This window comes from Labrus mixtus, chromosome 2 (genome assembly GCF_963584025.1).
Source record: "Labrus mixtus chromosome 2, fLabMix1.1, whole genome shotgun sequence".
NCBI lineage: Eukaryota > Metazoa > Chordata > Actinopteri > Labriformes > Labridae > Labrus > Labrus mixtus.
In genome coordinates, this window is record NC_083613.1 from 8,825,293 (window position 1) to 8,850,014 (window position 24,722).

At 43.2% G+C, this 24,722-nt stretch overlaps 1 protein-coding gene across 1 annotated transcript in view; it reads left to right on the forward strand.

The window, feature by feature from the left end:
• Window positions 1–24,722, forward strand: part of pkd1a (polycystic kidney disease 1a) — a 71,931-nt gene that overhangs the window by 32,709 nt on the left and 14,500 nt on the right. Inside the window, exons 17-45 of the mRNA XM_061049998.1 lie at window positions 682–857; window positions 1,581–1,711; window positions 1,878–4,501; window positions 5,662–5,859; window positions 5,972–6,271; window positions 6,393–6,838; window positions 8,189–8,339; window positions 12,906–13,058; window positions 13,597–13,737; window positions 14,310–14,631; window positions 14,829–15,045; window positions 15,146–15,305; window positions 15,407–15,559; window positions 15,731–15,875; window positions 17,201–17,536; window positions 17,705–17,793; window positions 18,057–18,375; window positions 18,579–18,747; window positions 19,027–19,291; window positions 19,372–19,567; window positions 19,772–19,942; window positions 20,051–20,194; window positions 20,285–20,495; window positions 21,535–21,661; window positions 21,783–21,893; window positions 22,156–22,205; window positions 22,571–22,785; window positions 23,405–23,483; window positions 23,606–23,715. Coding sequence (XP_060905981.1) covers window positions 682–857; window positions 1,581–1,711; window positions 1,878–4,501; window positions 5,662–5,859; window positions 5,972–6,271; window positions 6,393–6,838; window positions 8,189–8,339; window positions 12,906–13,058; window positions 13,597–13,737; window positions 14,310–14,631; window positions 14,829–15,045; window positions 15,146–15,305; window positions 15,407–15,559; window positions 15,731–15,875; window positions 17,201–17,536; window positions 17,705–17,793; window positions 18,057–18,375; window positions 18,579–18,747; window positions 19,027–19,291; window positions 19,372–19,567; window positions 19,772–19,942; window positions 20,051–20,194; window positions 20,285–20,495; window positions 21,535–21,661; window positions 21,783–21,893; window positions 22,156–22,205; window positions 22,571–22,785; window positions 23,405–23,483; window positions 23,606–23,715 — 7,909 coding nt within the window. The remainder of the gene's footprint in view (window positions 1–681; window positions 858–1,580; window positions 1,712–1,877; window positions 4,502–5,661; window positions 5,860–5,971; window positions 6,272–6,392; window positions 6,839–8,188; window positions 8,340–12,905; window positions 13,059–13,596; window positions 13,738–14,309; window positions 14,632–14,828; window positions 15,046–15,145; window positions 15,306–15,406; window positions 15,560–15,730; window positions 15,876–17,200; window positions 17,537–17,704; window positions 17,794–18,056; window positions 18,376–18,578; window positions 18,748–19,026; window positions 19,292–19,371; window positions 19,568–19,771; window positions 19,943–20,050; window positions 20,195–20,284; window positions 20,496–21,534; window positions 21,662–21,782; window positions 21,894–22,155; window positions 22,206–22,570; window positions 22,786–23,404; window positions 23,484–23,605; window positions 23,716–24,722) is intronic.

Below are 24,722 nucleotides of genomic sequence, written 5' to 3' on the forward strand. Positions count from 1 at the left end.
GGAGTAATAATCAGATAGTTTCACAAACATCATCACAAAATCAGCATGGGAACAATAAAGACCTGCAGGAAACATAAGAAAACATGAACATTTAATACTTTTATGTTTTTCATACTAATGCCATTTGTATTGATATATTTCCTCAGCACAACACTTACTTACTGTATTAGTTTGACATATTTGTACTTTAAAATCACGAACATATTAGCATTTTGATCATCTTGAAGACAATCGTTGAACCTAATTTTTAAGTGCTTCAAGAATGTGTCTGATTATGAGATCAGCTGATTACTTTTTGGGTCAAGCAAATTGCATTGTTTTGATTCAGTTGATTTTCAGTGAAACTGTTCAACTCTTCACGGCTTTAAACTTTCTTTTCATTATTTGAGCCGTCACAAGGAAAATGGTCCGTTCAGTTATCAGAATGGGTCAGGCATTCATGTATATTACATGAATATCCATAACATGGATGTTTGTGGTGTCTGCTAAATGGGCAAATGAGCTGCCAGCTGACTGTAATGAAGTAGGAAACACACTCTTGATTCAAATAGAGACCTTTATCGATTAATCTGGAAATATTATGATTGCACCCCGTAGTTTTGTGTCATGTACTGTAAGCTACACAATACCTGCTTACTATCTGTCGTCATTGTCTCACTGATCCTGTGGTGTACCTTCCAGGTGACAGCCATGAATCATGTCAGCTCCCTCACTGAGCATTTCAACGTGACTGTGGATCGAATGCAGCCGATGGCCAACCTCACAGTGAAAGGTGTTCCCGATGTTGTTCCTCAGGGCTCCACACAGACCCTTACCACAACTGTGCTCCTGGACATGTCTGTGGCTGCAACCTTCAGGTATGAACAGAGATAGGATGGATGGATGGATGGATAGATGGATGGATGGATGGATGGATGGATGGATGGATGGGTGGATGGGTTGGTAGGTAGGTATCCTCTGTGGTTTGTTTTTTGAATCTGAATCTCTCAAATTTCAAAGGCTGAGTGAGTCCTGTGTGTTTGCATTTGCTCCTTTCTTCTCCTCTATCACTCTCTCTGTTTCTGCCATCGCTCTATTCTCTGTTTTTGACTTCTTGTGCACCATAATAGTACTGTAGCATGCATACCATGCAGAGCCTTGGATTTATAACTGTGTGGTTAGAGCAGATTGCTGACAAGAATTTTCCCTTCTGCTCAGCTCTTTCCACTGTACCCCCCCCCCCCCCCCCCTCCCCTTTTTCTTCCACTCTTTCTCTTTTACTTTTTTCTGTCCCTCCTTCTTTCACATTCCCACCCTTTTAAGCTCTGGCCCACTCATTCACTTTGTTTCCCTCCACTTTCACCATTCCTGGTCCAGAGAGGTTTTGTGATTTTTGAGTTTCCACCTCTCCTCGTCCAAAGCCTGCACTGCCGCGTCAGAGAAGATTTTCCACTTTCAACTAGTGACTGTGACTATGTGTGTTTTTGTGTGTGTATGCTTGAGGATGGAGACAGTTATTGGTGCATTATTTCACCTCAGTTCCTGGTTGTACTCAATGGGTCCTCTCACAATGGTTTAACATTTGATTTGTTATTTTTCAGATGGTCATTTGGGGATGGCGGTTATAAGGAGTTTGAGTTCAAGCCTCCCTACTCCCCCTCCCTCCTATGCTCAGAGTCGCCCAATCAGGTCCTATTAAGCAACAATGTCACCTATATCTACTCTCAGCCAGGTAACCCCTCATCTATCTCCCTATTAGAAAATGAATGCACAAACATGGCTAAATAAACAGCAAGTATGTTATTTTAACTTTGTTTGAACTCACGCAAAGATGAATGTGTAAGGTGGCAGGGAGATCAAATTGAGCTAACTCTACCTCTTTTTCTTGTTTGATACAGGAATATACACTGCACTGGTGTCGGTGTCCAATCGTTATGAGAACATCAGTCAGAGCATCAACATGAGTGTCTACAGCATCCTCACACGGGTGGATATACAAACAGAGCCTCCACTCCTCCTCACCGGCAAAGCGGCAGATTTCGAGGCTCACCCTCTGCCCTCACCCTATGGCATTCACTACGACTGGCACTTTGGAGATGCTTCTTCCCCGCAGCAAGGTCGCCGCGTAGCACACACCTTTGCACAGAGCGGCGTCTTTAATGTCTGCGTGTCAGTAAACAACACCATCAGCTCTACTAAGGAGTGTGCAGAGATGTTTGTATATGAGGAGATTGAAAATTTAACAGTTGAAAGTTCGTCCCCCACAGAGCTTCACAGTTCAACTACAGTGTGGGCACACCTTGCTTCCGGGAATAACATCACCTGGACGTTCTCCATGGGCGATGGGACTATTTACACAACATCTGCACCTCATGTATCACACAGCTACAGAAAAGATGGAAACTATACAGTGAATGTGACTGCCATGAATGCTGTGAGCTCTGGCTGGACACTGGTACCAGTGCAGGTGTTTGTCTTCCAAGTTGTGAAGATGGAGCCATCTGGGTGTGTCCAAGAGCGGACTCCCGTTAACTTTGAAGCATGGGTGTCCGGCAACGCATCAGCTCATCATTACGAATGGAGCTTTGGTGATGGAAGCCCCAACGAGACACACCACGGCAACCCCAGAGTCTTGCACACATACTTGACAAGCGGGAACTATCACCTCTCACTGCTTCTGTCAAGCGGGATAAACAAGGACACCAAAGCCAACTTCTTCAACTGGGTGTGTGTGCAGCCATCTTTAACCACCATCAGCCTTAAGCTTGAGAAAACACAATATGCTGTTGGGGAGGAGATCCAGTTCCAAGCCAGAGCTCAACCAGAATTTCACTATGGTTACAAGTGGGACTTTGGTAGGGAAGAAGACTTTTTGCCAAACCATGGTTCTGAAAAAATGGTGACGACATATAAAAACCCTGGTCGTTACATTGTGTCAGTCATTGTCTTCAACAACATTTCCACCATTAACACCAGTGTTGTGTTTGATGTTCTGACACCATTAGGACCCATTCTTATTCAACATAATGGCACTAAGTTTAACAACCTGACTCTTGGTGCACCACACTATTTCACAACATCTTCCACAGCTTCTAATGTCACTTATGTCTGGAACTTTGGAGTCGGAAATGTGATTAAGGGCCAAAATGTCCTCCACACCTACAAGACCTCTGGAATCTACAATGTTACATTGACAGCTGCCAACACTGTAAGCAGAAATGTCACAAGCTTACCTGTTGCTGTTCTTGCGCCAATCCTTGGGTTGACCATCAATGCAAGCTTGGTCAATGTGCCTCTTAATGCCTCGGTCCACTTTGAGGCCCAAATGGTGGAGGGAGATGGAGTTCGGTTCTCTTGGATCTTGTGTGATCGCTGTACAGCAATAATAGGGACCCACACCATGTTTTACACCTTCCGCTCCGTTGGGACTTTCAATATTATCGTGACGGCGGAGAATGATGTTGGAACTGCACAAGCGAGCATCTTCCTGTTTGTCCAACGTGAACTGGAGGGCCTGCAGATTTTAGCAGAAGAGGACACTCGAGGAGATGGAGGCCGAGGGTTGGAAGGTTTCTACTTTGCTACCAATCGTGTTCTCCACCTAAACGCCGGTTTAAAAGAAGGAACCAACATGACATTTACTTGGAACCTCATCAGAGAGCTCGACCCCGCCAGTTCCAGCTTTAACATAAGTTTAAAAACAGTGGAGGTGAACTTCTCCACACCAGGCCGCTGTGACATCATTCTCCAGGCAGCCAACCTCCTTGGTCAGCTGTCTGTAAACAGAACTATCAACTTCCTGGACCCAGTTGGACATCCACACCTAGAGATCAGCAACAAAAAGATTGCCATCAATGCTTCAACCAACCTGACTGTATTGACTCCTGAAGGCTCGGACCTGCAGTACCGCTGGTCTGTGAATGGGGATGTTCTGCAGTGGAACGAGCCATGGAAGACCCAAAGCTTCAGTAGTCCTGGACTGAAGCTAGTTACTGTGGAAGTTTTCAATGAAGTGAGCTCAGAGATTGTGTCAGAGGTCCTCAGTGTACAGGAATTAATTTCAGGTTTAAGTTTTTCAGCAACCAATGTGACAGAGCAAGGTTATGTAGCAACCAACGTCAGCCTTGTGCTCGAGGGGGAGGTACTCACAGGAACCAATGTGACGTGGACATGGCTGCTAGAGGGAAGGACAGAAACTGGAAGGAAAACCTCTCTGATTTTTAATGAGCCAAAAACAGCCGTCATGTCTTTGAATGCCTCCAATGATGTCAGTGGACAGTTGGTTTCCAGAGAGTTCTTTGTTCAGGACAAGATTCAGGGGTTGGAACTAAGGGCGAGTAAAAAATGTGCAGCAGTCGGTGAGAAAGTTGAGTTCACTTTTTCCATGGGCGCAGGTACAGACGTCAGTCTCATCCTCAGCATTAGCGGCGACGCCACTGTCATCCCTCAACCCAACCAAAACTATGTCCATACGTTCAGCAGGGTGGATACATACATGGTGAATCTGACTGCTCACAACCAGGTAAAGTCAAAATGGATTCATATATTATCACTGCCAGTAACATAAATGATTTGTATGTTTGAGATCATTTAAACATTTAATCAACTAACACCCATGTTACTTTCACTTAAATGAACTGTTATGTATCACAAGGATTTGAGATAATTTGCTAATTGTCTCATACATCTTGAATTTAAATGATTTTCTTGGGGTTCAAGTTCAAGTCTCCTCATAATTACATACAGGCACCGTAACACATTTACGCTTACAATCCAGTGGTGCTTTATTTTACTCATGCAGTTATGGAATCATTAGTAGTTAGTCATTAAAGACATACCTTGACAGGAATAAGCACCCCCACCCAAGCCCACCCAATGATCTAAACTTTGGACAGGCTGAGAATAAAGGGATGAAAGCACACAAGTACTTAGTGCTTAGTGCACCTAAAAAGATAAGTAAGATAAGTAGGTAAGCTAACATAATTCAAAACCCATAACAGTCTAAACTACACCTCTACACATGGGGCTGCTGTGACTCAGTTGGTAGAGTCGTCGTCTCTCATCAACCCTGCAGCAACATGTCCGATGTGTCCTTGGGCAAGACACTTAACCCCGAATTACTCCCGCTGCTTCGTCGGCGGCGTATGAATGGGTATGAACGGGATTAGTTACTACTTATGGTCTCACTACATAGCAACCACTGCCATCAGGGTGTGAATGTGTAGGTGTGACATGCCGTGTAAAAGCGCTTTGAGTAGCCTGAAGACTAGAAAAGCACGATATAAGCTCAAGTCCATTTACCATTTACAGCTGTGCATCGGGGGTAATATTAATTGCATTAACTGTGGCACTGCTGAGGGAACACTACTCCATCTGCTGTTGGACTGCATCAAAATGTAATATATTTGGTTTGATATAACAAAGCAAGCAATGATAAATACTAACTCAGTCATACCACTCACACCACAAACATGTTTACTTGGAGACCTCCATAAATGTAGTAATGTTTCCTCAAAGAACAAAAAAACGTTTCTCTCATTATGTTTGGACACAAAAAAAAGTCATTATGAGTTATTGGTAACAAAAAATATATATTTTCATTAACTTTGAGATAACAATCCAGCATGATCATTTATTCAAACATTGGAGGTTTTAAAAATGTATTTCAATGTGAAAATCCAGGTGAGTTCTCAGAGGAGGAACCTCCAGGTGCAAGTGATGGAGCCGGTGAGTGGACTTTCCATCACGGGAATCTCTGCAGCAATCCCTGTGGGTGAAAAGAGGTTTTTTGTGGCCAACATCCTCACAGGCAAACCAGTTTGTTTCCTGTGGACCTTTGATCTGCACAAACTCCACAAGACGACAATATTTGGCAAAGAGGTAACATCAATTCAATACTCATTTTTTTTAGTGATGACAAGAATATAAATACAGCAAACAGCTTTTAAGTTACACAAATGGTGATGTGTCTCAATGAATCACACAACTCCAGGTGTCCTACACCCCAGAAGTAGAAGGCGTATTGACCATCCACCTGAAGGCCTTCAACTCCCTGCCTAGTCAGTATATCACCAAGTACATCCTGGTGCAGAACCTGCTGACTGCTGCCGTCCTGTATGCAACACCACGGGACACTTTTATCAATAAGACAGTGACGCTGTCGACCTACGTTACACCCAGCTCTAACTCTGTGGAGTGCTTGTGGGACTTTGGTGATGGTTCATCTCCAGTTCATACCAACAACACAACTGTGGATTATAACTTCAAAAACCCTGGGCACTTCCTCGTCAAAGTATGTTTTTTCCACTGTAAACTGTTCAATATTTGAAATATTAATTTCACCAACTCTGGATGTGAAACTTGACATCTCCCAATGTTCTGTGACTTCACCAGCTTTTTGTCCTTTTTCTCAGGTGAACTGCAGCAACCTGGTGAGCTGGGTGTTGGCCCAAGTGGAGGTAAACATCAGTGTATTGGAGTGTGAGGAGCCAGAAGTGCATGTGGTTCAAGCCCCTCGCTTGCCCATATGGCGTTACCAGCCCTCTTTGGTGGAGGCCAGTGTGGATCTGAAAGGCTGCCTACGCTACGGAGCTCAATACCTCTGGCAGATACTTTCAACACCATCATGTGATGATGACAAAAACCACGTTATTCCCTCTGGGATGGAGTCTCAGCCCTCCCGGTCTTTGATGAAACCAATAATTCGCCTGCCGGTGGAGGTGGATGTGCAGCGGCTGCAGCTATCGTTGCCTAAGATGGCCTTGCCAACAGGGAACTACACCTTAGTGTTTTCTCTGTCATACAAAGGTGTCCCACTGAGGAAGGCTGCTTGTATACAACTCAGCGTCATGGCTGCCAGGTCAGTAAGGGATTCTACCATTGAAGCAGCTGACTGTTTGCAGCACTTTGAATCCAAGACAAATGTCTCCAATGAGACAATAAAAGTGTATCATATCGTATTGTATACCAATTTGATCCATCTTTTTTTATGAATTAATTCCTGCTAGTGATATGGCTACATTTGCACAGAGAACAGGGGTGTGAATCTCTCCTTTACAGGACTATCCGATTTGAATCTCAGTTCATAGGCTACGATCTGATTCATTAACAATCATTAAAATATAAAACAAATTGATAATGGACTAAGTAATCTTTTACTCTATGAAACTGAGAAAAAAGGGGAAAACAAATGTATCATTTCAAAATAGCATGTCCTTCATTATAAAAAAAAACAGCATTCTGGATTATATTTCTTCTCCTTTCATAATTTCTGTGTGATTTTTAATACAGAGTCTACATGATGTTCAGGCATCATTATTACCTCTCAATCTGCATCTTGTTTGACTCTGTTCTTAAATTGATATCCAACTCGGTGAAAAGCTGTCTCTGTGGTACCATTTAACTCGTCTCAAATGTATTAACCATGCCACCAAAGCAGTCACTCAACCACAGACCATAGTATGGATGTAAACTCTAGAAATAAAACCAGATGTTGATGCTGTGATAACCAAAGACTACACTGAGTAGTGACTTGGAAAACGTTTCCAATATTCAGGTTTTCTTGTGCTGCTGCTTGCTAATGTTAGCATTTCAGCAAAACTTTAGCCTGGCCAAAGTTAAACTAGGTGACATGTGTCTTACTGCTGTCGCATTTAATCACTCATTTCTCAGCCTTCAGACGGGCAGACTTTTGGAAAGTTTTCCTTCCTTCATATTTTGGCCACATGACTTGATTTCAAAGGTAGAGAACTGTAGACTAGCGAGCTAGCTACGCCTAACATTCTAGTGAAAAGCTAAAGGTCAACACAAGAGTCTTTTGGGATTAAAGACACTGAGCACAGTATGCAGAACAAGCTATGAGAACTAAGCAGAGAAAACCTCAGTAAACCAGTATACAACGTTAAAAATAAACTGAATATGAATGGAAAAAATCAAGTTGGTGTTACATTAGGTGTTTTCTGACAAAACCGTTCTGTGGACTTTTTAAGATATGTTTAAAGACGAGATGTCAGATCATTCATGCTGCTAGATATTTAGGTCTGCATACATTGCTTGGATTTTATTCTAACTTCTGTGCTTAGGTTCACAAACACGCTCCTCTATTAGACGCAGAATTACATCCAAACATATTTGATCACATGTCAAATGATTATCATGGAAAAGTTTTAATATTTTAACCAGCGATTTGATCCCCTTTTCTTCATGTCAGGCTGATGCCGATTATAGAAGGGGGCACCTACAGAGTGTGGTCGAGAACACAAGACCTGCAGCTCAGTGCAGAGCAGTCATACGACCCCAACATGGACCCCGACAGTCAGTCACTACTCCACTACCACTGGGAGTGTCAAAGCACATCCAAGGTAAGTGCAGGCATGAAACAGAAGACACCGTCAAAACAAGTGAAAAAACATTGTGAAACATTTCCTCACTATAAGTGTGTTTTTTTTCCTTTTGAGATATTTTCTATCGTGTTTAAATACCTTCAGATCAGTTTATTGTTGATTTTCAGAAATTCTTGTGTCAGCAGGGATTTCTGTGTCCTGCTGCTCCCTTTTTTTCTCAATATTTAACAAGTGGGTCTTTCACTTCAAGTTTTACTCTTACTTGTAACAGGTTCATTTATTCTTATGTATCCTTTATTTGAGACGAGCTGAGACTGTGGCATCCTGTCTAGTGGTGCCCCGCAGCAGTACAAGTATAACAGAAGTGAAGTCACTGTAAAACAATATCATAGATATTTAATCCAATGATATTTATTCATGTTCAGTTTCTTAAGGAATAGAGGGATCCCTCATAAATTAAACCAAATAGAGGTTCCAGGATCTCGTCACATGTAGGTGAAAAACAGTGTAGTATTGTAAATATGAAATCAGGGCTTTTATTTTTCAAACAGAAAATAACTTATTCCATATTTATCTGTTGAGTCATGAATGGTTTTTAAAAGTTGTCGTAGTAAAATAAAGCAGGATTCTTTGCTTCGCAGCTTCAGCTCCTGTGGTTTCTCTCGATTTATTCTCAGCACTCGGAGAACAAAGCAGAAGGAAAAGAAAGAGAAGCGTGTTGCATGGCCTGAGCAAACCCTAGTCGATAACTTTTTTATATGAATTGTGAATTCATAAGATGGCGTTTGGAGGACAGATTTGAATTTGCAAAGGAGACAGTGGAAAAGTTACGTAATGGTCATCTGGTACTCAGTACTGTAACAGCCTTCAGAGGCTTGACAGCACTGGTGTGAGGAGAAAACCAGTTCAGGACAGTTTGTGAGTGTTGCTCTTGACTTTACGATACATTTTGTGTGTGCCTGGGTGTGTGTGTGTGAGAAATTCATTAAGCATTTTTCACACTCACCGCTTCCTTGACTGGGTGGGAACACATTTGGACTGTGCAGTAAAGACCACAATCTAAGACCCAATGGTATGGGTGTGTTCTGCATGCATGTTTTTGCGTGTGTTTGTGTGTGTGTGTGTGTGTTTGTGTGTGTGTGTGTGTGTGTGTGTGTGTGTGTGTTTGTGTGTGTGTGTGTGTGTGTGTGTGTGTGTGTGTGTGTGTGTGTGTGTGTGTGTGTGTGTGTGTGTGTGTGTGTGTGTGTGTGTGTGTGTGTGTGTGTGTGTGTGTGTCTGTGTGTGTGTCTGTGTGTGCATGTGTGTGTCCTGTATATCTAAGCAGACAGGCATTTAAAGGGTTATATAACTGTTTAGAGATAAATTCAGCATTCCACAGCTTGTTCTTCGCTCCCCACCCTGAAAATGACACACTTGAACAGACAGTAAACAACATGCACACACATACACAGACAGAAATACACTTACAGCTGAGTAACCCTGCTGATTAAAAGAGGAAATCCTTGAACCCAGAACCCTCGCTAACAGTGGTGCCCTAAGATTCAGACATCAATGGAGCAGATTGAAATATCATCAAACATGTGCAAGTCAGATCATCAGAGACAGCAAGGAAACAAGACAGAAAACAGGAATAAACAGGAAATTCATTGTATTAGGAGGTCAAAGGGCAAGACAATGAAATATATGAAAGAATCAAAATAATAAAAACCGTTTATACAATTAAAATAGAAAATCTAAAAGAATTGATCTCAATAAGATCAGTAATTCAAACTTTAAATGTTCAAATGTATTCATGCATTCGGCTTCATTTGAAGTTTTTGGGGTATAATAGTAAGAGAAAACTTCCCAACTCTGTGTGAATTTTGGGAACCTGCAGGATTAGCCATGACTGGAAGCGTGGAGGAGACTCCTTCATGCGAGTGTAGTGGGGTTAGAGGTGTGTCGCTGGAGGAGAGCGGAGGCTTCAGAATAGCAGAGGTGTCTCCTAACAGCATTTTGTTTTGGTTTAATGCAGGTGCTCAAGGGCGACCTCTACTGGATCAAAAAGTTAACATTCATCCTTTTAAAAAGTCATTACATTTAAGTCAATACTTTGAATCAAAACCATTACTTTTACTCACTTTCTTAATAATTCAGTAAGCCTAAAACCAGCTTCAGAAAATTGTTATGACACAATATGTTTATTAGCTGTTTTCCTAAACTCGTAAACACATGAAAAACATTAAACACAGGTCTTACAACACAGAGAAAAATGCTCAGTTTCAAATTTGCTCTCCTTGTGACATCGCAGTTGGATTCTGGTAAAAAATAAAAAAAACTCCTCTCCCCTGGTTTCTCCACCCAAGGACTCCACCACCAACCTAGAACAAAACTTTTGAGCAGGTCCGCCATTTTTATTCTCGCTCCAGAGGAGTGCTGTCTACAGGGAAATCTCAGGGGGTCATTACATTTAAAGAGACACACACACCAAAACGGAGCGTTCTGAGAGAGCTGGTTTATACAGGGTCACAAACCTCCTCTGGTGCTTGATTCATGTTATATTTTGACCAAAGCACAGCTCAGATGTTTCATTTAGACCACAGGGGACTGTTTGAAAAGGTGGAAAAGGTTTCCTCATTAAGTTCTTACATACTTATGACAATACTGATACACTTTGAATGAAGGACCTTTACTTGTAGTGGAGAACTTTCACAGTGTATTAAGAGTTATTTTACTTCGTCATCTCAGCAAACATTTAAGGACAGAAGAGCGACAGATTTAACCTAGTCAGCAGCTTTTCATTCATCTCTATAAACGGAAGCCTGAGCATTATAAAGTTACTAATAGGATGTTACCTTACAGACCTCAGTCACTTGATGCCTGGAAGGGCTATTGTTAGCTCATTAGTGCTTATTATCGTGTAAGTTAGTGCTGTCTGGCGCTCTGCTCTACACACACACACACACACAAGGTTCTCCTGCTCTCTGCCTGGCAGCACACAAACACATCTCCTCTCTTGTCTTTTTTGAATCTCCGACAGAACGGCACCAACATTTTAGACACGTATTGTCTCGTTATTGAAAACTAAGCCTATGTGTCGTCACAGTTTTTATTATCAATGACCTATTTTGTCTCCATTATGGAAAAACTGCGGTTGACGGACATTTATCAGCATATTTTTCTTTAATGAAATGAACTCAGCCAAGTATTTGAATGTTTTACTCACTGCCCTTTAGTAAATCCCCATAATGCAACATAGAGGGAAAAACTGCGTGAAGAATGATCGACAAAGAGTGACACAGTATTGAACTTTTGTCCAAAGATGCGAGGCTGAAAAGATGGAGTGGCAGAAACAGTTAAATGGATGTCCTACACTGTTCTCACCTTGAAATACACCTGTAGCAGACATTTAATTGGTTTGAAAGTACGGCTGACACGATTAAATGTCTGCACGTTGTGAAAGTTTTAAGTTGATGAAGACTTGTAGAAGGATGTCAGTTTTCTGTAAACATCTAGAAAGTGTTCAAGAGTTTCGAAGCAGAAAATAAAAACAAGCAACCTCACACAACTTCTTGTCAGGAGATAAATAGAAATGTTCCAATACGTGTGCATGTTTTCCTTCACAGTACCCATTGTGATTTTTAGACCTGCAGTAAGACTGTCTGACAACGAGTACCCTGGGATGTTAGTGGGATTTAAAAATATATTCATAGTAGTTGTAAGTAGAAAACAGGATTTGTTAGCTTGCCAAACATTACACTATCTACTTAAACTTTACTGTTGTTTGTTATTGTCAATTGGTATTTAAACCAGTTGATTTCTTTGGGGCTTGTTGGTAATGGTAGGCAGTAAGTGAGGTAGGTAATGAAAGGGCTGGAAAAGAACTGAATTACATTTACTTAGTTATTGTAATTGAGTAGCTTTATATCTGTTTAAATGCTGAGGATCATAGCCAGAGTCATGATCCACATTGACTGTGGCTCTGTGGTAGACTCGGCAGGTCGAGGGTTCTATCCCCTGTTCCTGCAGCCACATGTCCGATGTGCCCCTGTGCAAGACATTTGACACCAAGTTGCTCCTGGCGGTGTATGAATGTTTAAGAATGGGATTAGATAACACTGATGGACCATTAACATTGCATCCTCTGTAAAAGTAATTGAGTAGTCAGAAGACTAGAAAGTCCATTTACCATAGCAGCCTCTGCCATCAGTGATTGGTGGATAAGTCTATCCTGCTGTATTAAAGCCTTTTGAGTATTCAGAGGACTAGAAAAAGGGCTTTGAAAGCTCAAATCCATTAACATTACATCCAAGATTAGCTTTTGCATTGAACTCTGATATGAAGGTGTTCCTTTAATTAAATAACCTTGAATATTCCTGTTGTACAGATAATTGACTTTTCAACCCCACTCCGTACCCCCATCAGTTATAAAAGAACTCAGTATTCAGTACTTCAAGTCGACCAGTATTTTCCTTAAACTGTACTTGTGTATCATTTTCTTGAACTCTTCCATCCCTCCATACTGGTATTTATACTGGTAACAGAACACCTTTAGGATAGAATCAAAACACTGACAGTGCTGTGGCCGTTTTTTTTTACCTGCAGGGTCCTGAGCACTGCTCCACTCTTAATTTCGGCCTGGGCTCCAGCGGTCCAGTTCTGGGAATCTCTGGCTCTGAGTTGGAGGCGGGTGTTGAATACACTTTCAGGCTGACCATCATTAAAGACGGCATGGCACCAGAGTCAACCACACAGACTGTAAGTGAACATCTGAGGTGCTTAAGATGTTGGTTACTAATCGGCTGCTTCTCTTGCGCTTTATTTGAATTACCAAAAAACAATTAAGACTTTCATTAGAACAAATTGCTAATGCTATTAGATGGTATTATGTAACTTAGCGAACTTTTCTTACATAGAAATCGAGATGTTAAGCATATTAGAAGTGATTTGCCATTCCCCCTTTTGATACCCTATTAGTGGAAGAAGCTCTGAAAGCTTTGGGTCGGCTCCTGATCCCAGAATAGAAACTTTCTCTGTAATTACTGAAGCATAGCAATCCGCAAGAAAGCAGAAGAGAACAAAGTGTTCATGAAACACTCTGTAAGATGTAATTTTAAAAGTGTTGGCCTCGATTTGGCCTTTGTTGAGTTTTAATGTAGTCAGTGAGTCATAGCGTGACACATACTGTGAGTTACCAGATGCAGGATCCTGAGAGCGTGTGTGTGTGAAAGCCTTATCTGCTAAAAATGAAGAGGATTTGTGTGTGTTAATGTGTTCGTGTGGCTCTGTGTGACAGGTGCTGGTGCAGAGTGGTCATATCCCCATGGTGTATCTGGAGTGTGTGTCCTGTAAGGCTCAGTCCATCTACGAGGTCAGTAAGAACTCCTACGTCTACCTCAGAGGAACCTGCACCAACTGCCAGGGCTTTCATCGCGGGGTAAACACACACACACACACACACACACACACACACACACACACACACACACACACACAGGCACACACTCCAAATACAACTCTCTTTGTCAAGGCGGTCACTGAACAATAATTGTTCAGTTACCCAGGTGATGGGCACTCTACCTCGAGGGGCCAAATTTTTGATTGAAACCACTCTCACTATTAAATGTTCATCAAAATCTTTAAATGTTCCAGAACATCTTGTCTGCCACATGCTGTGCCTTTCATTGCCTAATCACTACTATTTTAATGACCTGCTACCAATGGCAGGTTATAATGCTAGTGCAGTTATAACCTGAATATTGGCTCATTCAGGTTTCTAATCGGCACTACCTATCTATGCTGGCTCCCAGGGTTGAGTCTGTATTAAACCAAACATTAAGAAATACATCAAACTACTATTATAAAAGAAACATGAAGCTGTTCCTACCTGTAATGAAAGCTTTTAAGCTAACAAATTGAAGCTTATTTACTTTATTATTGCCTTTTCCCAGGTATGACCCTGTGTTGCTTGCTTTTAGGCCACATTTGATTTCTCCCTCTGTCTCTCAGCGTTGGAGCGCCATGACGCCGAAGAACGAGACTCTGGTCCTGGACTCCTCCTCCACCACCACAGGGAGCGACGGCATGAACCTTGTGCTGCGCCAGGGTGTCCTGCAGCACGAGAACTCCTACATCTTCACCCTGCACGTGACCGACGGCACTCTGGACGGTGAAGGCGCCGCCTCCATCACTCTGCACCACAACATGCCCCCGTCCGGTGGAGAGTGTCACCTGAGAGGGGGAGGGGAAACAGGGATGGAGTACGGGGACGCAGAAGTAGAAGGCTTGAGGATACGCACGCTGTTGGACAGGGTACACTTCAACTGTTCAGGTGCGAAGAAAAAACCTCTTTTATCACACATCTGATTCAAAATGTATCTCCTTTACTCTCATCTTTCCTTTGGTTTCCAGTTCTAGATATTCTAAAATATCATTAGTAGATTTCCACCTTCATTACTCCGTTACATGTTACCAATATCATAGCTTTTTCTTCTCTTATTTGTTTCTGTTTTTCTCCTTCACCTCCAGGTTACAGTGATCTTGGGGTCTCAGAGACTCCTTTGCTCTACAGTCTGCTGGTGACGCGCTGCAGAGAAGACTACTGCGAGGACTTCTGCGTGTACAAAGGCAGCAGCCCCGAGCACTCTGTCTTCCTGCCCCCAGGCTTCAGCTCAGCACGAAACCGTTTAGCCGTCTCCATCACAGTGGAGGACCACCAGGGCGCTGCCAGCCTTGCACTCAACAAGTAACAACATTTTAACTTCATTATTTGGTTCACGGTCTGTTCTTTTGAGATCCAGGTTCAGTGCTTTTTTTTTTTGTGTTTGTTTTCTGTTTGTTTCCAGGTCCATTGAGGTCGTGCTGCCAGATCCGCCCCCTGAATACAACAGCCTTCCTCATTGGCTGTCGGAGCTGACTGACACAACACTCAAAAAGCTGTTGGAGCAGGGAGACTCCCAGAGGGTCCGAGAGTTATCACTGGCTTTTATTACAGTTCTAAATGAGGTAGGAGAGGCCAACCAAGCATCAGAGAGGAACATGTATTATTCAATCATTTATCAAGTTATAAGAAGCACACTTTGAATGATATATTTCTATTATTCCAGTATGAGCAGACCAGGAAGTCTGTGCGCGTGTCACGAGACGAGCGCAGTGACCGGGTCAGAGTCCGAAGCAACATCACCAGAGCTCTGACCGCCCTGGACCTGACCACCGTCAGTGACATCCAACAAACCTCGGCTGCTTTAGCACAGTGCACGGTGAGCAGAGAGAGAGCGGGGCCAGGTTGGAAAGAGGGGAACAATAAAAAGAAAACAAAGGAACAAGGGGTAGTCGTGGAAAAGAAAAGACGGGTAGAACAGACGGAAACTGTCAGCAAAACCAAATGTTGATCAGCCGTCTGTCTGTGTGTGTTTGTGTGTGTTCTTCAGGCGGTGAGTCGGGAGTTCATCTGTGAGGAGTGTCAGAACAGCACGCTGAGCAAGCTGGAGTCCATGCTGGAGATTCTGCAAACTGACACCAAGCAAGGCACCGTCACTCCTACTGAGATAGCTGACAACATCCTCAACATCATGGGTAAGAAAGCATGTTCTCTGTCGCCCTAAAAGTCTGTGACTGATTCCATCTTTCCAAACAGTAGGGGCGGGGAGCAGAGGATCAGTCATGATATGATACAGTACGATATGCTACGATACAATACGGTACTGATGATGATGACTTGTTGTTTTCATTTCAATGTTCATAAGCTGGCCACTTCAGTCTCTAAAGCCTGGAAGAAACGTGAAGAGAAGATGCAATACTATACGATACCATATGATATGATACACCATGCAGCGATTCTGCAATGATTGATGTTTGCAAGACTGTATTTATTCACTGCAATTTGGTGTCTTTTCATGCTTTATCTCTGAACTTCTTTCACCAACTTTCCAGCATTAACTTGCTGTCTTCTTCTTTATCCTGCTCTCAACTTCTTTCTTGGGCCAATTAACTTCCTTTCGGGGAGCCGGTAGCCTAGTGGTTGGTGCGCGCGCCCGATGCGCAGAGGATCTGGTCCTCCATGTGGGCGGGCCCGGGTTTGGATCCGGCCTGCGGCTCCTTTCCCACTCCCTCTCCCTTTTTTCCGACTCTATCCCCTGTCCTATCTCCAAAACAAAGGCAGAAAAAGCTCCACAAGAAAATAAACTTCCTGTCATGTTACCCTCATTCATATCATAAGCAACAGCATGAGGAGTTATGAAGTAGTGACACTGTGAGACAAATTGGCCTGGATATCTGTTTTGAGCTTTTTTTAATAAAAGAAATTGATATCTGGAACCAGCGGTGTGATAATTGTATCACTCTATTCAGGATGACAATATAAAGTAGTGCAGATATTTTGTCCCACTCCTGTTGTAGTGCCTTTCACTCACCGTAGTAACGGCCATAAGAGAAAACAAAAAGCTGCGATAAATGGGAGGAACTACGGGTATGTTTCAGGTGTGCTGACACAGAGCAAAAGAAAAAAGGTACATGGCAACTGAAAATAAATCTGCATTGATCTACAGTTAAAGTGCTCCTGGTGCTTAACTTGAGTGTGTTTATGCTGCTTGTTAAAGAAACGAATCATTCAGCCACTGAGGCTTCTATGTTTTGTTTTCAGCCATATTTACTAGATCATCCAATTACTAGATCCATCAGGGACTGGCTGACTCACAATATTATCTTAAAAACCTCTAAACCTAACTTAGTGTAGAGGATTGTGTCCCTAAACTAAACATGTTTGAAATCTAGAGCTATCACCAACACTGGTCGAGTTCAATATTTAATAAGAAATATAACAGAAAGAATCTGTGCAGCTGTAACATTTTCTCCTTTTTTTTCTTTGGTCATAATAATATCTTCTACCTCTCCACCTCCAGGTGATCTGATCCATCAGGTCAGCCAGTCTGCATCCCAGTCTTACTTCCAGCCCCCCTATATGGACTCCCCCTCGCCCCACTTCACCTCCTCTTTTTCTACAATCAGCGAGGATCAAGGAGGCCCCCTGTTAGACCCCTCCCCTTCCTCACTGGAGCCACACCCCTTAAGAGTGGCGGCCAAGGCCTTCAGCCTGTCCTCTGTCCTCATGTTGATCCTCATGCACGCTCGGGTCCTCAACGAGGAGCCGCTGGTGCTGAGGGGAGCTGAGATCGCTGCCACGGGGAAACTGGCAGACCCTCAGAGCCTGCTCTGCTACCATGGCAACGACAGTCCAGGTGTGCTATTCTAATTAGTGCCTTATGAGCTGAAGTTAGGATTCACGTGGTATCTTTACCTTGAAATGTGTAAGAAGTTGAACATTCTTAATAGGACTGTAAAAAACGCGCGGGAAAAAATTAGTTTCTATCAGATTGAAATCTCCTCCTCCTCTCCTGTTTTTCCAGAGTGCCAGCGGTTCTCCATCCCCCGAGCTTTCAACAGCTGTCTTGACAAAGCTGCAGCAGGAAACAGCATCATGCAGCTACTTTTTCAGGTAACACTGGAAAGAGCCCAAAATGATGTCAAGCTCTTAGTGAGGAAAAACATCTCCCCTCAAGCGTCTTCTTAGATTGCTGTTAAAGACTTTGGCAACATGAAAGCTGCAGGTGCCAAAATCTTGAACAGCAAACACTCACATAAAGTGCCTCTCTAAAGTGGTCTTCCTTGTGTTTAAAAGTCTTTCAGCCTTTATCCGTTCGACCCTCTCGTCATCAAATCTAATTCTCTCCATTTCTTCTTCTTGCTTTTTCTCATCAGGTGGAGTCCAACCCTTTCCCCTTTAACTACGTGGAAAATTACACCGTCTCCACAGAGGTGGCCTCCATGGAGTTCCGCACTGAAAACGGAACGCAGATTCCCATCTCCGGACTGGACGACAGTCTCGCAATCACCGTTGCGATTAACAATGGGAGCAGTGCAGCGGAGGCCGGTCCTGAGGGTGCTGGTACTGGTGGGGTCCCCACAGCTGGAGCTGTGAACATCAGCCACTGTGACTCTGTGATAGTCAAGATCAGTGCGGGAAACACCAACAGGCAGGCGGGGCTGTTTGTGCAGCTCAACTTCACCTCTCTGCATGGTGAGGCTCTCATGTGTAACACACGTGATGCATTCACTGGGGGTGGTTGAGCTTAAAGACTTCAAAAAAAATGTCTGAGGAAGCCATTTTTATTACGGCATAACTTGCAGGACAACAAGGAGGAGGCTCAGCTAACGAGCGATTCTACATGCACTGTTGGCACTGTTTTAGTCTTCTCATTCTTTTTTCCTCTCTTTCCCCAGGTGTCAGTGAGAAGGAAAAAGCAGAAGAGGAGCCATACATCACAGCCTACCTTCACTCACATGACAGACCCAACGAATTCAACTGCACAGACAGAAAACAGATCTCCCTCAGTATGACCAGGGGGCAGGATCTGGACCACAGGAAATACACCTTCTTCCTGTCGCCTGAGTAAGAGCCCTTGTTCATCCACTGCTGTTATAATGTGAATGAAACATCTTTATTTGTATGTGTGTGTGTGTATGGGGGGGGGCTGCTTTTATTTGGATAGGACATTGGACGGAGTAGAAAATTGGGAGAGAGAATGTTAAATGGTATGCAAGAAAGAAGCCGTAGGCTGAACGTGGAGGACTATAACCTTGGGTGCGACCTAACCGCTAGGCCATCAGCACGCATGATCCTACACTTTAGCTTGTAGAAGTGACTGAGGCTCTTTTCTGTCTCACACAGGTCGTACGACACCACTCTGGACTACTTCATCAACGTGAGCACGACCTGCAGCCCCAGCTCCCACCCGCTGGGCGTTCACCTGGAGGTCGGTGTGTTTGCCTCTCTGTGTCAGTACTTCAGTGAGAGTGAGAAGCAGTGGCGGACAGACGGCATGGTGCCTCTTGCGGAAACCAATGCCAGCAGGGCTGTTTGTCGCACCAGACACCTCACAACCTTTGCTGCAGGCCTCTTCGTCCCAGCCAACGCTGTCAGCTTTAAAGTGCCGGTAAGTATCACAAAAACCCTTTTTATGTTCCCCCTTTAAAACACAAACACTCTGAAACCGCGGTCTATTCTCTCCATTAGGAACGCTACGGTCCACCCAGCCTGGTCGTCCTGTTAGTGTGCGTGTTGGGTTTACTGAGTTATGTGGTGGCAGCAGCCATCTTGCACAAGTTGGATCAGCTGGATCTACGGCGGGCTGCTGTGGTTCCACTCTGTGGGGGAGAAGGACTCTTTAAGTATGAGGTCCAGGTGAAGACCGGCTGGAGCCGAGGGGCTGGTGAGTATTAGGAGAGTCGTCAGGAGAGCTAAAAACTAGTGTAGTTTCTACTTGAAGCTCCTTGGAGTGCCTGATTTTTTAGACAGCAAAAACTACTGTTCCTCAAATACAGATAGCACCTCAAACAACACGTGTTTTTAAAAGGAGAAACAAAAAGAATGTGTGAGTGCGGTTGACAGAATGAGCCTCTCTCTGTCCCTTCAGGCACCACGGCTCACGTGGGAATCAGTTTGTACGGGCGCGAGAGCCGCAGCGGACACCGACACCTCGACAGCAGAGGAGCTTTCACACGCAATGCTCTCGACATCTTTCATATCGCCACAGATACCAACCTGGGCAGTGTCTGGAAAATACGAATCTGGCACGACAACAAGGGTGCTTATAAACATGTGCACGCACAACCAAAATCTGTAATCACAAAGAGTTTAACTAGCTGATATTTGAAGAAAGTTTTGGTAACCACATGCCCCTCCACGTCATCAGGTCTGTCCCCAGCGTGGATGCTCCAGTATGTTTTGATCAAAGACTTGCAGACAGGAAGCAGCTACTACTTCCTGGTTGAGGAGTGGCTGTCGGTGGATAATGAGAAAACTGACGGACGGGTGGAGATTGAGTTGGAGGCCTCTGGTAAAGAACCTCAACCAAATGACGAGTAATAGGAACACACTGAGGTTTTACACCTGTTTATTCAGCCCTGTTACTTTCTGTGTCCCTCAGAGGAGGCTTTGCTTCTTGAGATGCCCCGCCTCCTGCGCTGTGAGCTGCAGAGGGCGCTGTGTGAGAGTCACATGTGGCTGTCTCTGTGGGAGAGACCTCCCCGCAGCCCCTTCACCCGCCTGCAGAGAGCCACCTGCTGTGCTGTGTTGCTGCAGCTCTTCGTATTCGCCAACTCGCTGTGGTACAGCATCGTTGTGGACAAGAGATACAGGTACAGATTTCATTTATTTTATTCTTATTGTATAGGGACACGTTGCCACACTCCACCGCATTTATAGCCAAAGCTACAGTACAATCTGGTGTATGACACCCACCTTTAATTTATTTTATATCTGATGCAGTGGGAAAAAAATCTAGAATAAATGACTGAGACATGTAGCCGCCACCATCACCCGCTGTATACCTGCAATGAAAATTCATCCCCCATTCCTTGTGTATTGAAAGTGTCCACTTCTTTACGCAAAGCTTGCCAGGATACACAGCAACATGGACCAGGCTGGCAGCTCCACTTTTTAACAGCTTCTCTCCTTCATATGGTCTTAAACATTCATTTAAGGAAAACCGCTGTATGCGGTTAAGAAAATATACATTTTGGCGTGCTGGTTTGATTTTAAAGACTCCCACATAAATGAAAATCAGCGACCAGCGAAGGTAGGTGTCAGGACTCTAGTCAGAATGGTCACGAGCTGTAAGTCGGTACTTCAAAACAATCAAAGTTACCGTAGGTTGAGAGCTCAACTACCGTACCAGGTTTGTAACCTGCACATGGGGAAAACAGATGGTACAACATACAGTAGAGCTACACAGCTGCACAGAAACTGCACGTGGTGGAATTTCATGAGGAAGATGGTTTGACACGCCGCAAAACAGACTACGTCTTAGATACTAGTTAGACTTATCATGTCCCGTGAAGAGCCTTCAAAAAAAAACATACAAATACACAAGAACGATACAAACAAAAACTCTAACAGTTAAACAACTGTGACAATATAGGATATCAAATATCAAAGTCACACATGACTACATGACTGAGTCCTTTAAAAATTACATGTTGGTCCCTTGAACAGAAAAGGCAATTGTTTGTTGATTGTTTCCTGATTGTTGCAGGTGCTGCTTGTGACCAGGAGATTACACAATAACTTTAATGAGTAAAAAAAAACATACAGTGCCTGAATGTAGCTTCTTAGATTGTTTTTTACCCTATTTCTATCCTCATTCCTCTTATTTCTTCCCAAATGTGAATGCTGCAGCTCTCAGGCCGTGTCGAGGTTGTCTTCACTGAACGGCGAGACGGTGGCAGCAGGTGTGGTGACCTGTTTGATAGTGTATCCTCTCTACCTGCTCGTCTTCACAGTCTTTAGAATGAGCCGCAGTAAGGTAAACAGTAACCTACCCGTTACTTTACCACATTGTTTAGAGTCTCTCACAGGTCAAACATGACGCTGAATATTTCTCTTGTGTGTCTGAATGTGCGTTGGTGTGTGTATGTGAATTTCAGTGCGTGACTGTTGAGCAGGTGCAGCCACAATCAGACCAGGAGTCTGTGGAGATCGATGACTTCCTGGAAAACTCCATGAATGGAAGTTCCTTCCTCTTCTTCAATGGCGAGGTAGAGGCTAATGGGAAATGACTGGGATGTCAAATGTAATCATAGCTGATGCAGTTCTGGCTCAGGTCATGGTTCCAGAAATACAATGTTTTTGTATCCAAGTGATTGTTTTAGGAGAAAAAAGTCAAACCCTGCAGACAAGCAAGCTTTTTCCTTTTCCAATCATTATTGTCCCTTTCTCGCCGTCTCTCTCTCTCTCTCTCTCTCTCTCTCTCTCTCTCTCTCTCTCTCTCTCTCTCTCTCTCTCTCTTCTGTTTCTCAGACCAACTCAGAGGAAACCAATCTGGATTTTCCCACTCCATCAACTAAAAGGTGAGTTTCTCTGTTGAAACTACATTTGCATAATGCAAAACTTTATTTAATTGGAATTTAATGCCAAGGGATCCGTTATAGCCTGCGGTCTGACTTATTGAGGATAAGAGAATATAAGAGAACAAGGAGCATGAAAAGAAAAAGATGGAAATGGTTTCTAATTTAGAGGCTCCGACGATCAAAAGCTTTTCTTTTCTGGCGTCTCTGTGATTCCTCTCTTGTCACAACACAACGATAAATTCAAAAGCCATAATTGCCTCGGAGGCTTTTGTTGTTACAACATCAGTGTTGTTCCATGAGAAACTAGATAGTTTTCTAGGAGACACAGAGAAGAAACTCTAATCTGCTCTGGCTTCGCTTTTCAGTGTGGAGAGCTGGGCTATGGCAGAGGAGGAGATGGAGGACAGGGATTGGCCAGAGTGGTTGAGTGACGGATCCGTGGTGGGAGGGGCGGGGCACGGGGCAGGAATGCCCAGGCTTAAGAGGGGTCAGGGGAGTAGGCACCTTGGTGTGGACATGGCCTTCAACCCCGACGACGAGGAGGGGACCGGAGAACGCAACAAATATTTCACCTCCTCAGGTAAACAAAGCAGGAACACTTACAAACAGTTGAACAAATCAGTGGCCTGTCGCACCGGCTGTGTTTAAGTTCTGTCTTAAGTTTGGGTCCAAAGTCGACGCTGAACTCTACATCGAAACTAGCTTGTAACTAAAACTGTGTCATTGTTTGGTTACCACAAATACATGAAGTCCATCTTAACTAGGAGAGAGTAACATCCAAACTAACCAAATAATCATAATGTGGAAGAAATGGTCAAACAAAGTTTTTATACTTTTCTGAGGAGTGTAATCTATTACGGAGAACACACTGCCGACGCCAAACAGCCGGTAAAACTCTCTGCTCCTCCTCATCCCTCCAAGTTATCCCACCTTTCCAGATACAAAATAACAACCATATTTTACGGAGGATAAGATTAAGGTTGTAACTTCTGAGAACGTTGGAACTATCTCAGCTGGTGCAACATCTTAAATGTTAGTAGTGTGTCTACGTAGTCCTAAATGAGAAGTTACCTCGAACTAGGCTACAAGTGAAATGTGTTTTTGTTTAGTTCATTTAGTACTGTATAGCTTTAAGTTCAATTTTGTAACTATCTGTGTGAAAGAGCCCTTCAATCCAAACTGTTGCTGTTCCCTCACAGATGAGGATCTGATCAAACACATCCTCACAGATGGACAGAACTTCTTCCCTCAGGCAGATGAAAGTGAAATGGCTGATCTGTAAGTTTTTTCTTTTATCTCAGTGAACTTTAATGAAATGCAATGGACCCTCTACTTAACGAGGAATTTTTGATTGGGTTTGCTTTGATGTGATTACCTTTGGCCATGTTCATCTGTGTCAGGTCCAGCATTTTGGATGATAAGACTGAAGTGATCCTCCTCCAGAGGCCGAATGAATTTCTTCCTCCAGGAGCTCTGAGAAGACCAAAAACGGCTTTCACCTCGAACACAGGTGGGTGTATGTGTGTGTATGTCTGTGTGTGTGGGTTGTGTGTGTTGTCACAGTTCTCTGCTGCTCTCAGGGTTTCCATTTGTCAAACCTCAAGACTTAATATCGCTCTGGGCAGTAAGACAAGTGGGAAAAGATAGAACCCATTCATGAAGGGAAATGTTCTCAGCTTACAGCAAACCAAGTCAGTTTGAGAAAACTTTTTAAAGTGTCTCTCAAGTGATCGCATGATTACAAGATATAGTTAGAGATGAATGAAAAGTATTTTAATTATAGAGAACATTGACTAAAAATTGTACCAAAGAGGAGAAAAAAAAGCGATTTCAGTTTGTGATAGACGAGCCTGAGTGAAGTGCTGTAATGAGGCTCTTAAATAATCAACAAATATCTGATAAGTGTAACTAATGAAGTTGTGTGAAACTGAGTGCCAGCTTTATTGTTTTTGCTTAATTCAAAATATCCTACCATTTTTTTAATCAAATTTGGTTGGTTGATTGATTGATTGGTGGGTTGATGGATTGATTGGTTGCTTTGTTGATTGGTGGGTTGATGGATTGAATGGTTGGTTGATTGGTTGGTTGATGGATTGAATGGTTGGTTGATTGGTTGATTGGTTGGTTGATGGATTGATTGGTCGGTTGGTCGGTCGGTCGGTCGTTTAATGGTTGGTTGCTTGGATTGATCAGAACAGCTTTATTGGCTTGGTATGCTTCCACACACAAGGACTTTGACATCAGTGAACTAAGCTCTCTGTGTACACAATTATTTATAAATATTCACAATAAACTAAACAAATGAAAAGACTAATATGAACAAGATGTACAAGACAATAAGATCAAATGGGTTATGTTTGAAGCGTGGTCTATGTTCCTGAACCAAGTTTCAAAAACTATATTCAGTAATGAGATGACATCATAGAGACAAAGTTTGTAACTATGGTAATAATTTAATTATCTTACTTAACTAGAACCAACAATGTCCCTTATTTAACAATTGAATCCTCGTCATGG